Below are 14,733 nucleotides of genomic sequence, written 5' to 3' on the forward strand. Positions count from 1 at the left end.
GATTTATTTTTAAATTTTGGTTAGTGGCGCCCTCTGTGGAAGTAAAGTGCGGGAAATTCTGTGATTTGAAGGAGCACTTTTTGTTAAATAATATAAAAATTAATTTAATAATTTGTTTGAAAATGCATTAACGCATTATTTATATGTATGCTTTCCCTCCGATTTACAATATTAAGAAGATTATAATTTGTATAGTTAGACTTTCTCAACTTTCGATACTGCCAATTGTTTATTTCGTTACTTCTAACATTCTATACTTCCGGATTCTTCTGCTTCTCCTGACGTTCACATAACCCTAAATTTTTTATCAGTTAACGAGCTAACCTCACTTTTTTACGCAAGATGTTACAAAGCGGAAGACGCATCGGGGCCTTTTGTGCGGCCGTACAAAATTTATCGTTAAATCGGATAAACCTTTTAGCTAGACACAATTTAAAATTTTCGCAACGGAGGTTTAAAAAAAGTGATAGTTCCATATCATCTCTGTTCATTCCGGTGCCTGTGAAACCAAATCCTGATGATATTAACGTGGGGGCCGAACTGACAGGAAAGTTAAATAAAGCTGATTTGCTCAAAGTCCTCAATAAGTTTTATCAGAAGAATGAAATTAAACAATTACTGACAGAAAATGGGCTTGATGGTAAGTAAATAAGTGGGTATACAAATTGCTAAAATAATTTTCATAGCTTATCTGCAACATCAAGCGTATGTTAGCTTTCGACGGTATTGTCTCGAGGCCCAGAACTTACCTGTGGATCTTCATGTTGTTGTCAGTGATATTTTACAAGGGGCTGGGAATGTTACAGACATTTTCCCGTATTTTTTACGCCATGCCAAACAAATGTTTCCACATTTAGAATGTATGGACGATTTGAAAAAAATCTCAGATCTTAGAACTCCAGCTAATTGGTACCCTGAAGCTAGAGCTTTAAACCGCAAAATTATATTCCATGCTGGCCCTACAAATTCTGGCAAAACATTTCACGCTTTAGAAAGTTTTATTACTGCAAAGTCGGGAGTGTATTGTGGCCCCCTTAAATTACTAGCGGCCGAAGTGTACAAAAAAAGTAATTCGAGAGTAGGTGTTTGTAATCTCTCTATATAAATAAATTCCAGTAAAAGATTTTAGGGCACACCATGTGATTTAGTAACAGGCGAAGAACGGAAATACGCTGACTCTTCAGGGAAGCCGTCATCTCACGTTTCCTGTACTGTTGAAATGGCTTCATTAACAGCACCATGTAATTTTTTGATTTGAATGTTTCCCTTTGGATGTAACTAACTTTTAGATGAGGTTGCGGTTATTGATGAAATCCAAATGGTCAGGGATCCTCAAAGGGGTTGGGCTTGGACTAGAGCCTTTTTAGGGCTAGTAGCTGAGGAGATACACCTGTGTGGTGAAGCTGGTGCTATTGACTTGCTAAGTCAACTGTGTTTAACCACAAATGAAGATATTGAAGTTAGGCATTATAAAAGACTGACAGATTTAAAAATAGAAGACACAGCTCTAGGTAAGTAAAGTGGCTTTGTTGATCAGTGGCGGCTTGTCGACGCAGGAAGACCACGTGTGTGTTTTAAAAATTGTCCCAGTTTCTAGTACACTACTCCAAAAAATTGAGGGAACAAAAATATTTACTAAATTTTTTGGTGGTTTTATAAAAGGCTGTATCTCATCGAAAAATGATCGTATTTAGATTTAAAAAAAAATTAAAGCTTTAAATTTTTAGTTTTGAGATCTTTTGGCAAAAAAATTTATGTGTTACGGTTATCACGTAATATTAAGAAATAACATGAGAAAACAGTTTGATGGATCGATTTAAAAATTTACAGGGCTATGGAGGTACATTAAGCTGTAAAAACTATTAAAAAAATAGAAACTTTAGTCTCCCCATCAATATTTGTGAATGCGAGGTAGATTTTTTTTAATCTATTCAACAAGCATAAAATGATGACTATTACTCTCAATGAAGGTTACAACACGAATGGAACACGAGTTTTGTAATAATATGAGTGAACATTATAAGGGAATAGAATATTAAACTTTGTCCACGACTATTTCATCTGATTGATTTTTGGCTAGATTTTTGATTTAAGTATTCTTATTTAAAAATACTATTTCGTTTACTGGAAGGTGAAGAAACACAATGCATATCGTTCGTTTGGAATTACAGTGTCGTATGTACATTTAGAACCACTTTGTTACTCCAACAATTTGCTTTTCCAGTATGTGTGGTAGATGCAACTTTGTAGTTTTTGTAGTTCCACGTTACTTTGCTGTTGTTAAAAAATGTTATCTCAAAATACATTTATTGCATCTTATCAAAAATAACTTTTTGAATTGTTGTGTAACGGTTTTTTTTTAATTTGCATCAAAGCTACTCACGAAGTTTGATTGTATTTAATCGTATTAAAAATTGTGGTTCGTTCACAACACATTTATATCACCGCCAGCTATGATGCCAAATTTAAATTTGTCTATTTCATGGCGAGCTGAGTTTTCTAAAGTTGAAATCTTCATAGTTATTGTTGCTATTTCTGCAATTTTATATAAAAAATAAGTGATAGCGTATGTCATAAGTGAATTTTTATTTTGAGGTACGCAAATCATTAAAGATCAGTCATTATGGAATTCAACTGGCGGACACGGAATTTTGGACGATTTGTCAGTCAACTGACATAAAAATGTAAAACGGGCATTAGGCAGCTAACCTCACCTTCGGTTTTTGTAATTTTTATCCTAAGAGTGAAAGAAAAAATGACAACAAATCAAAATAATTTATTAATCTTATATAAAAACACGTATTGTTGGAGTTATTGTTTCGGAAAATCGACGCCAAAAATAAAGTAACACTTTCAAATTTTAGTTTCAAACGTCAATCATAATGACAATAAAGCGTGGGTTACATTGACATTTTTTGAACTGTCATAAATATGATGTCCAAAATCCCGTGACCGCCAGTGTACGACAGTGTAATTCTAATAATTTTTATGTTTACAACATACAACTTTGTTTTTCATCTTTTTTTCAGCTAACTAAGATGAGATACTTAAAAAAAAATTTTTTTGGATTTATCTGATGTTAAAAAAGTAGGATACCTGAATTTCGCAAATTATTTAAAAATTGTTCATTTGACATTGTAATTTTAAACGAACAATATGTTTGCAAAAGTTTTGGTTATTACGCAGTAGAAATAAATTACTTAAGAGTTTGTTGTATTGATCAATTTTTAAAATAGAATTATCCAATTCTAAGTTCAAATTTTTTTTTCAGGCAGTTTAGAAAACGTTATGCCGGGCGACTGCATCGTCTGCTTCAGCAAAAACGACATTTACTCAGTCTCACGCGGCATCGAAGCCATCGGTAAAGAAGTCGCCGTGATATATGGGGGACTTCCCCCCGGGACCAAACTTGCCCAAGCCGCGAAATTCAACGATCCTGAAAACAGTTGCAAAATTTTGGTTGCCACTGACGCAATCGGAATGGGTCTCAACTTGTAATTATTTTCTTTCGGCATTTTGTTTTTAAATAAATTTGTGCCCCTTTCAGGAGTATTCGACGCGTTATTTTCTACTCACTTATCAAACCGACGATGAACGAGAAAGGCGAGAAAGAAATGGACACGATTTCAGTTTCTGCTGCTTTGCAAATTGCAGGAAGGGCTGGCAGGTATGGGACACAGTGGGAGCAGGGTTTCGTGACCACTTTCAAACCTGAAGACTTGAAAACGTTAAAAACGTTACTGGAGTCGCCCCCTGAACCTATAACCCAAGCCGGCCTTCACCCTACAGCCGAACAAATCGAACTCTACGCTTATCACTTACCCAACTCAACCCTCAGTAACTTGATGGACATTTTCGTCAGTTTATCAACAGTTGATGATTCGTTATATTTCATGTGTAATGTGGAAGACTTCAAATTTTTAGCCGATATGATTCAACACGTCCCGCTGCCTTTGCGGGCCCGTTATGTCTTTTGTTGCGCCCCCATAAGCAAGAAAATGCCTTTCGTGTGTACAATGTTTCTGAAGTTCACACGCCAATATAGCAAAAACGAAGCGATCACTTTCGACTGGCTTTGTCGCAACATAGGATGGCCTTTGCAACCCCCGAAGACAATAATCGACTTAGTGCACCTTGAGGCTGTTTTCGATGTCTTGGATTTGTATCTGTGGCTAAGTTACCGTTTTATGGATTTGTTTAACGAACCCGATTTGGTGCGAGATATGCAGAAAGAGTTGGATGTGATTATTCAGCAAGGGGTGGTGCAGTTGACTCGGTTGTTGCGAAACTCGGAAACGGGGGTGAGTTCGGGGGCGCGAGTGGCCGATGAGGACGAGTTTGCGTTAAGTAGGCAAAAACAGTCTTATTTGAGAGGTATTTATTGAGTTGTTACAAATAGGTTTGTCTACATTTTTTTTTACAGAACCCAAGTCTTTGATTGGGAGAGGTAGGTTGACGGAGAGGTTACTAGCGCAAGGGATTTTGACACCGCATATGTTGCATGAGTTGAAGAAGGAGTGGAAGGGTGGGGATAATAATGATGATGATGATGATAACGATAATGAGCCGAAAAAGACTAGAAGGAAACGAAAAAAATAGGGAATGTCAATATTAACAAAATCTATTTTTACAAACATCTATTTAACTAGAGACAAAATTGTACATTGATTTGTGCTTAATTACGTTCGGAACATTCACTTTGAACGGGTTGTTATTAAGCCACTTTTACAATAAAATATAAAAATATATACAAAAACATGGTTTATTTTTTCAATTATTTACAGGGAACAGCTAAGCGATGAATCTACAAATGTAAAAAACTCAATATCGACTATGTACAAAAATATTAATAATATCTTAGGTTACATTTAAATTTGTACTAAATCTTCATAATTATAACGTGAAGAGGGATTTAAACATAATTCATTAACTAAATAGGTATTTAATTTTCTAAAAGGTTTGCTTTGTGCAAATAATGAAATTTTTTGCTTAATTTTTTGTTCCAACAACCAATTCCTTTTCAACAAAGCTAACTACAATAGGTTTTTTGCCCAATTTTTTGTTCACGAGTCATTTTTGCTCAATTTTTTTGTGCCCACAGGCAGTTTTTTGCTCAATTTTTAGTGCCCGCAGGCGATTTTTGTTCAATTTTTTGTGACCTTGGGTGATTTTTTTGTTACAATATTTTTTAATATTTTTTTATTTTGTGCTCAATGTTAAAGAGTGCTTTTATCAACTAATTTCAGTAGATAAAGTAGTCTTTTATCGTCTAGTGAGATAAAGTAATTTTTATCTACTGTTTATATTTTATCAACTAATTTCAGTAGATAAAGTGTTTTTCTTTATCGTCTAGTGAAATAAAGTAATTTTTATCTACTGGTTATATTCAAGAAATTCTGGTAGATGAGTACAAAATAAAACGAAATATTATACACGTCGATAAAGATTGTTTATCTACTCGTGAAAAAAGTCCACTCGTGACTTCGTCACTCGTAAACTTAACCTTTTCACTCGTAGATAAACAATTTCTTTATCGTCTTGTATAATAAATAACTATGAAAGTACAACCTAAACTCCTGATACTATTGTAACAAGGACCACAAGTGGTTTTCTGTTTAATCTTTTGTGCCTTCAGGCAATATTTTGCTGAAGTTTTTGGCCCGGATTGATTTTCTGATCAATTTTTGTGACGTGTGATTTTTTATTCCATGTTTATACTAAAGTTTTTGTTAAAAATTTTTGACATAACAATTTTTAACAAGTACTACAAGCGTTTTTTTTTGCTCAATTTTATTGGCCGATTTTTGTTCCGACGAGAGATTTTTTCATGACAATTTGGGATCTGTCTTTCTAATGATAATTATTCGCTTGCATTCCAATTATTGACTGCATATAACTTCAAATTTTGGTTCACTTGGCAAACGGCACTTTGGTGCTTTATTTTATCCTAGGTAACTGTATTTTGTGTTTTAATAAATCATATATTTTTACCGTCGATCTATTGACAAACACGATTTCTTTCCGATGAAAGATAAATATTTACTACCGCCAAGGATGTAAAGATTATCACATTTTCACTACTTCCTAAGCTACTAACTTCATATGTCTATTTTGTTAAAGTACACATTGAAGGAATGCAATATCCTAGAGGAAACATTTTAGTTGTACCTCATAAAATTTTATGAAGATTCAGGTTATGGAAGTGAGATCTGACTCCTCCAATAAATAATTTACGGTTATACTGGAAGTAAGTAAAGGATTAATTGTCCTTTGCAGGAAAATTAAATAGAATGTCCACATACTATTTTCAAAATTAGTTACAAAAAAAAATTCTACATTCTGTCTTCACAAGAGGTTGAATACTTTGGAGGTATGTATACCCGGGGAAAAAACTATTCACCAGTCTAACTTTGTACTCGGGCTGCGCTTTGTCGCAATAGCGTTTCAGACTAACTAGTTGGAGAGCAGGTAATATGTCGAAAAACCCTTATTTAGGAAGTTGATCAGGACCCGAAAACTGTCTTTTTGTGAAAATTATTTCAATGAGCATAGATTATAACGTAAACATTAAATTGTGATTATAAAAAACAAGCTTGCTCAAATTATCAAATTACAAATACATAAATTTATTTAAGAAATGCATTTTGCAAGTATACAGTATGTTCCCGGATTGAGTTTACAAGAGGAAAAAATTTTTTACCTCAGTGGAAATAAAGTTTTTTTTTTCTTACTTTTGGACTTGTAATAATAATTTTTCTTTGCTCTTCAAGTTCCATCACATTGGCGATTTTATTTTTTTGACAACGATATCAGGATGTCAATTTGTCAATTAATAAATTAATTGAATAATGATTGTTTTTGTTAAAAAAGCTGTTTTTTTGACCTACCATTTATTAAAATTATGTTGTTTTACAAACATTTTTGTATTTAACTTGCGTTAACTCATCTATCAAAGCAACATTATTGTAAAAAAAAAAAACGCCAATGTGATTGGAGAAAAAATTACACTGATTTACACGATTTTTATACCTTAGCTGAAAGTTATAATTTCTTATAAATTTTGCGGCACTGAGTTCAAAAAAAATATTTAAAAAAGTCCAGTTTAAGAAATATTTAATTAACAAAAATACGAAAACCGCTAAAGAACAAATGAGTTATTTTACTTTATTTATTATACTTTTTTGGATCAGTTTTCTTCATAACAATCCAACAGTAATCTTGGGGATTTCTTCCCAAAAATCTTGGTGTCGATCTTCGAAAACCCTTCAGATCTTGATGAAAACTCTCGTTCTGTTCATGACTCATGCTCTCCAAATGCGACTCAATAAAATGTTTTTAAGACTTATTTAGACCCATATGGTAATAATTTTGAATTTAACAACAATTTGAATTTAAGTAAATTTTAAATCGGATGCATTTGTGCAGAAAGCAGGAAAATTATCATCTGTAATAAAAAACTGTGAAATGATAGAACAATTTAACAATGATTTTTGTTTACTTAAAGGTAAGTTAACATAAAAATAATAATTCGATTAAAAGTATATTAAACATGTTATTATTTGTAGACTATAGTGTTATTGCAAGTTCAAAATCAAGAGAAAAATGAAATTTTCTTTCCACTGGGTGAAAATAATGAACTTTTAATTACAGAGTTACTAGTTTCAGGTGAAGCAAAAAATGTTTTTCTTTTGCAGGATTGGCGTAAAATTAAAAAATCCGTGGACATACTGTATAATATTAGTTATTATTATTATGGCATTAAATTTACCACTTTGGGTTCTTTGCTTTGTTTAGAAGTAATAAAAATAAATATAAAATTCAAAATAAACTAGCTATTTGTTAATAAAATTAAAAGTAAATCACAAAAATTTTGTTAAGGTAATGAATTACATGGGCGTGCATTTTTTTCTCTACAATTTGCTTAATGTCATTTTGCAAATTCTTATAAACACCATTTAATTATCTATACTCATTGAGGAAATTTTCAGAATAAGACAGTTTTGAAGAAACGTGTATCCTCGAGTCCGGACCAACTTCCTAAATAAGGGTCTTTAGACTTATTACCAGCTCCCCAACTAGTTAGTCGGAAACACTATTGCAACAAAGCGCAGTGTGAGCAGAAAGTTAGACTGGTGAATAGTTTTTTCCCAACAAATTTGTTTTAAAGGTTTCATAATTGAAGGAAAATCACAAAGGAAAGCCTAGATTACAACCTTATTTTTATCACTTGTAAAAAATTTAACGTTTTTGCTTTTCCCCAAAAATTTTGTCAAAAACCAACACCTACAAGCGTTCAATTAGGATTATTAAGTACCGTAAATGGGGTTACTTTGACTTCTCGGGTTACTTTGACATGTTATGGGGCTATTAATTTTGTTTCACTCTCAGATTAGGTACCTACCGAAATTATGTTTATTTCATTTTAAGCCATATAAAAGCCATAACATACCAAAGAATGACTTAATTAATTTTTTTTTAAGAAAATATATATTTTATATTTTGTGTTTAATGAGTTTAATAAAGTTAATTTACATTATATATAACATATTTTTAGTTCTAAGGTGTCAAAGTACCCCCCAGGCTAGCATAACTTTGATTGTCAAAGTAACCTGATTTACGGTAATTATACAGGCTAAGTCATACAAGGTATATCATTTACAATAAAGATCCTAACCGCTTTTCAGACGCAACCCAAAATACATCCTCAGATAAACTCTTTGAAATTTTTCAAAGAGATAAATAAATATCTAACTTTGACAGTTTTTATAAATTGGCGTCCTACGGTGTACAGAGTGCTGCATTTTGGATGTCCGAACAGGGAATCTCCGAAACTAAGAGGTTTAGCCAAAAACGAGTAATATTCTGGGGCTCATTTTTTGAGAAAATAATATTGGTTAAAACCGCATCCCGCTATCGTCTTTTGTTTTCGACTTACATTATTATAGAAGATACGAATTTGAAATAAAGACTTTATACAGGCACTTTTTTACGAGGAATTTAATAATGTAGTTAACAATTTTTTTCAGTTATTAGTTTAGCCGTAAAAGATAAACTTGTATTTTTTTAAATGGAAATCATAGGCGGCTATGGCAATTTTGAAAAGTTTATTTTTTTCTGATCTAAAAAATATATATTTGTAACAAAATATTTTTTTATAACTCTACTTAAAAAGTGAAATACATATTTTGTGTGATAATAGTTTGCCATGGAAAAACTATTTCACTCCAAATGTGTAAATAATAATCAATAAGAGTTTTGTGAACTGTAAAATAGATGAAAATATAGATAAAATTACAAAAATTAAAAAAAATACGATACAGTAGAAGCATTGAACAAATATCCGAGCGCCTCAAAACAAAATTATTACATATTTTTTAAAAATCAAAAAATAGGAAAAACAAATGTGTCAACACAATTACAAAAAACATTTTTTTGATGATCTAATGGAGGTAGGATAACGTTTCACATAGACGGAATTTGGGTATTTGAATAGTCATATCGTCATTTTTGTGTCATATAAAATATATTTTATTGAAGAATTAAAGCGGTTTTTTTACAACACTCTATGTATCACTAGAAGTTACAATGGTCATGTTAGCTTGTTTAAAAACAAAGAAATGTTATTAGTCGCCAATAAGTTGATTTACAATTTATTTTGCATCTTTTTCATCACTTAGTACTTAGAAAACTCTTTCATTAGTGACACTGGTTGAATATAATATAGTTTAAATTCTTTTAGTTGAAGATGCAATTTTTTTCATGGCCAACTGCGAACAAAAATCAAAGATACTTTATTGCTAAAAATGTATAGTAATAATTTGTTACAAATATATATTTTTTAGATAAGAAAAAAACAAGCTTTTTAAAAATGACATCTATGATTCCCATTTAAAAAAATACAAGTTTATTTTATTACGGCTAAACAAACAACTGAAAAAAAAGGTTAACTACATTATTAAATTCTACGTAAAAAAGTGCCTGTATAATGTCTTTATTTCAAATCTGTGTCTTCTATAATAACGTAAATATGAATTTTTTTAGATTTCGCTAAAATTTCAATTTTTGTCTATAAGTCGAAAACAAAAGATGATAGCGGGATGCGGTTTTAACCAATATTATTTTCTCAAAAAATGAGCCCCAGAACGTATTACAACCTCTTGGTTTCGGAGATTCCCTATTCGGACATCCAAAATGCAGCACCCTGTACATATGACGGTACAGATTTTTTGTGCCTTTTTCCATATATCAAACACATGTTTTTTTGTCGTTTTAGTACAGTTTGAATTTAAGGGGAAAAAAGTGGAATTGGGTGTCATGAATGGGTTGCGTCTGAAAATAGGTTAGGGTCTTTATTATAAATGACTCATCCTGTATATTTAACATAATTATCACCAAGAAATTGTCTCTTTGGCTGTCGAAATTTTGGTACACCTGTACCCTGTACCTGTACACGTATCTAATATTTACAAAATCAAATAACATTTTCCCATTTTAAATATCTGTTTAGATTAGATTAGATTTAAATGAAATTTCCTCAACATTTATTGAAAACAAACTATTTTTCCACAATGTAACATGATTCCATATTCCATCTTCGCATATTTTACTTATTTTAAAAATGAATGAATGAAATTTTCTCAACATTTATAGAAAACAAACTATTTTTCCACAATGTAACATGATTCTACATTCCATCTTCACATATTTTACTTATTTTAAAAATTCAAATCAACATTGTGTCAAACTTAGACGTGCTTTCCATAAGTCATAGCTCACCAGTCTGTTCTATATTTTCTTTGTTTTATACATCGAACAATGTGAGCATATAAATGTTACGAATAAACCCCATCCGACATCCTTATTATTTTTATTATAAGGTTTTTATTACTTCCTTTCAGATGAACTCACACGGGTCAGAAAGAATAATAAAAAATTTGACATCGATTACGCCATACAATGTAGTTGCAATCTCAATTTTAGGCATGACCGATCCAATTAAAAACATTTCTCGTTGCCGTTTTGTCGCAAATAAATTAAATACTTGATGATAGAGACAGAAACTGGATTGAAATCTGCTACGAATTTACCAATTATTTCACAATGAGTGGTTTTGTACAATTAATTGATTGTGGTATTAAGTTTTTACCAATCCCTCTTCACCTTATTTGTAAAAAAAACTGTGTGAACGGGCCAATTGCCCCAACACGCGAATATTCGCTCGCTTATTCGCCCGTCGTGCGCGTTGCCTCAACGAATAAATTACAATATTACAATATAAATAACAACTATAAAATACTGTGACTAGAATCGAACATGTTCTTCCCCCGCCCTCACTTGTGTTGAAAGGCAAAGTCGGCCCTTCGTGTCTTTGAAAAATGCTTAACAGTCAATCTCCAGAAGGCTATCCTAAAATCCGGACTATAAAACGCGTAAATAAACGGATTTATGGCGGAATTGAACCATCCCAACCACGTCAAATACGACATGATCAATGAATTGACTTGATTGCTGGGAATGAACGGCGTCAATAAATAAAAAATGAAAAAGGGTAGCCAACAGGCGATGAATCCTCCCATGACGATGCTGAGGGTCTGTGCTGTCTTTGTTTCTCTTCGGAAGGAGGAGACGCGCGTCGCCGGCTCGAAGTTCAAAACCGACGCGTCGAAATTGAGGGATTCGGGCCGGGAGCGTTGCGGCGTGAACGACGGCGGCCGGTAGAGGCTGGCGGAGCGCTGGGCTGTCAGAGGTTCATGATTGAAGGAATAATTCAACGGCGAGCGGAGAGAACGACTGCCGAGAGATTTACGTTGCTCGTGGTTGAGAGGTTCCGCGGACTGGCCGCTGGAAAAATGGACAAGGGTGATAATTGGGAAGAGATAATAAGAGCGAAAGTCATGCCATGCTTAAAATTTAATTTTTGTTTCTTTCTTAACCGTTTGCCGTTTTTATTATTTTTAAGGAATCTAGAAAAAACAGGCTCATAATAAACATATTTTGCCTATTTTGCTGACCAAATAATTAAACATTTTGTAATTTTTAATATAGAAAATAAAACTTAAATATTTTACGTAAACTTATTGAACTTTTGTAGCCGCGTTTGCTGTCCCTAAAGTTCAACCTCTCACCCTTTCGGACAAAATTACTACGACAAAATTTAAAAGTTATAAAATTTTAAAGTACCTAAGGACGTCCTTCTTAGACTGGGTAACTGTTAATTTAAAAAAAATCAACTTAGTTATTTAAGCTTATTGAAAATTCGTTTTTGTTTATTTGAGAACTCCTTTCTGGTAGTCATTTTTTTAAGGCGTAAGTTCTGGGATATTAAATATCGTTAAAAAGCTTGTAAGAAGTTCAGTGATAATGGCACCAAGTGCAGCTAACTATGTCTAAAATATTGTCAATTTAAAAAAATATTTAGCGCTTAAAATCGTTGAAAAACTAAAATTTTACAAGAGTAAACTACCCTTCCCGGAAGGGTGAGAGGTGAAGTGGTGGTGGCAGCAAATGTGGCTAACAGTCCTTAAGCTATATGTAAAAAAAATATTGTCAATTAAAAAAATATTTCGTGTTTAAAATCGTTGAAAAATTAAAATTTTGTAAGAGTAAAGTACTCTTCCCGGAAGGGTGAGAGGTTGAGTGTTGGTGGCAGCAAGTGCGGCTAACAGTTCTTCTGAATCTTCCACTCCTACCGAATTTTCATACTAACCTTGTTAAAGAATACAGGGTGAGTCACATGACTCACATATACACATTATACATACATGGGTGTCAATTTTAAAACTTGCAATCGCCAATATCTCTAGAACTAAAAAAGTTATTGAGAATCACTCAAAACCGTGTCGGTGGTTTTTAGGGGGAATCAAAATGGCATAGTAAGTGACGCTTCTCCACCCACCCTTCAAGCCACAGCCACCTTAAGTTGAAAATTTGAAATGGCACGACCCTACTTGCGATATATCGTTGGAAAGCCCATAACAAGCGCTTTTCAAAAATGTCATACAACAGCCTATTTGGTAAAGTTATTTTTCCAATTATTCAAAAACGAAGATGTTAATTTTATTTTTTTTACTATATTTAAGGGTGGGTGGAGGTGTGTCACTTATCATGTCATTTTAATCCCCCCTTGGAACCACCAAACCGGTTTTGAGTGATTATTAATAACTTTTTCAGTTGAGAGAAATTGGAGATTGCAAGTTTTAAAATTGACACAGTGTATAATATGTATAATAAAGACGCTAACCGACTTTCAGACGCAACCCAAAATACATTCTCAGATACCACTATGCGTTAATTGATGTTCTGTTTGAAAATTTTCAAAGATATAAACACAGATACAGTTGGAGACAAAATATTTGGTCGTCACTTTTCTGATAGTTTAATGTAATTCAAGTTTTAACGTTAAAATGAATCACAATTTCAAATTAATTAATATATTTAATTATTATATTTTCCTATCAAAAATTCAGTGAGATCAAAAAGTCTGTCTATCAAGCAAGCGTAGAAATTTAAAACGTATGTCTGTGGAAGATAAAATGTCACAATGACAAACGAGAAATGTCAAAATAATTTTTATGTAAATTATGACAGGAAACCGTGGTGAACGATTTTTATGAATCTTATTTTAGTTTGTTTTGAGACGTTTCCTAGAATAATTCAATTTAATTAACTCAACGTTTTAATTTTTATAAAATAATTTTTTGACATCTAGATAACATACGAACTGCCATGCAACATACGTCCTCAACTAGGACGCCTACTTGATAGAAAGACTTTTTGATCGCACTGTATGTACAACTTGTCAACTATGGTTGACAGTAGCTAAAAATAAGGTTAACAGTCCTAAAGCATGCTTTACAATTTAATGTCACTCATTTGTCATAATCATATCAATTTTTTCGTCGTATGAGTAGTACATTTTGAACTCAAGGGGAAAAAAGCGGAATTGATGACACTGTCAAATTTAACTAATGACATATCAATAATTACTTTGATTTGAATTTAATAAACTAAATTTTTCAAACGTACAAAAAGCAAAGTTGACTGTGAGAACGTATTTTGGGTTGCGTTTAAAAGTCGGTCAGGGTCTTGATTACAAGTAATAGCCTGTATACAGGCTGTTCCGTTTTTATTGTTACAAATTTAAACAGGTGATAGGATATTCAATTTTAAGACAAAAGTTTCCTATAAACATGTATCGAAAAATGCTTGGTAACAGAGCTACACCCTCTGGAAGGGGATTAATATGTTTTTGCTAATATTTCAGAAACCATTTACGATAAAATTATAAAATTTGGTACAGATGATAACCTTTATACACCTAAACGAATTCAAACATCAAATGTCGAATTTTTTAATCAGGGGCGTACGAAACTGGGGGAGTTTAAGGTAAAAAAATACCCTATTTATTTTGACTTTAGTTTCTCGGTACTTTCAGCAACAAAATCTTAAGTTCGATAGTTTATCACAGAAAAGTCTCTCTTGTGTCGATACGACTTATTGTTTTTGAATAAAATTGATTTAAAATTTATGTTACACACCAATAGAACATTCAAATAATTCAGAATTTACAGAATAAAAAAAGCAAGAAATTCATATTTTTTAATCAACCTCAACTAATTAACATTACATGACAGTAACAATAATAACATTAATTAAATGAATTTGCCTAAATCTAAAGGAGTTGTTCAAAGTGACGACCATTTTGCTCATTGCATAACTAAAGAAACTAAAGCC

General features: G+C 32.3%; 2 protein-coding genes across 3 annotated transcripts in view; one reads left to right on the top strand and one right to left on the bottom strand.

Annotated features, from left to right (window-relative positions):
- The first annotated feature begins 289 nt into the window (after positions 1-289).
- Positions 290-4,756, top strand: LOC123011761 (ATP-dependent RNA helicase SUV3 homolog, mitochondrial). Its single transcript, XM_044409380.1, has 7 exons — positions 290-640; positions 687-1,078; positions 1,130-1,241; positions 1,290-1,511; positions 3,272-3,494; positions 3,548-4,374; positions 4,424-4,756. Exons 1-7 carry the CDS (start codon positions 343-345, stop codon positions 4,597-4,599), a joined length of 2,250 nt encoding a protein of 749 aa, XP_044265315.1. The 5' UTR covers positions 290-342; the 3' UTR covers positions 4,600-4,756.
- Positions 4,757-10,105: 5,349 nt separating this feature from the next.
- Positions 10,106-14,733, bottom strand: part of LOC123013358 (octopamine receptor 1-like) — a 36,270-nt gene continuing 31,642 nt past the window's right edge. For both annotated transcript variants that reach the window (XM_044411839.1, XM_044411833.1), the window contains exon 6: positions 10,106-11,841. In XM_044411839.1, coding sequence (XP_044267774.1) covers positions 11,331-11,841 — 511 coding nt within the window. In that variant the 3' untranslated portion in view covers positions 10,106-11,330. The remainder of the gene's footprint in view (positions 11,842-14,733) is intronic.

Source organism: Tribolium madens, unplaced genomic scaffold, assembly GCF_015345945.1.
Source record: "Tribolium madens isolate multiple individuals breed KSU strain unplaced genomic scaffold, Tmad_KSU_1.1 Scaffold_19;HRSCAF=116;Tcas5.2_LG9, whole genome shotgun sequence".
Classification (NCBI taxonomy): domain Eukaryota; kingdom Metazoa; phylum Arthropoda; class Insecta; order Coleoptera; family Tenebrionidae; genus Tribolium; species Tribolium madens.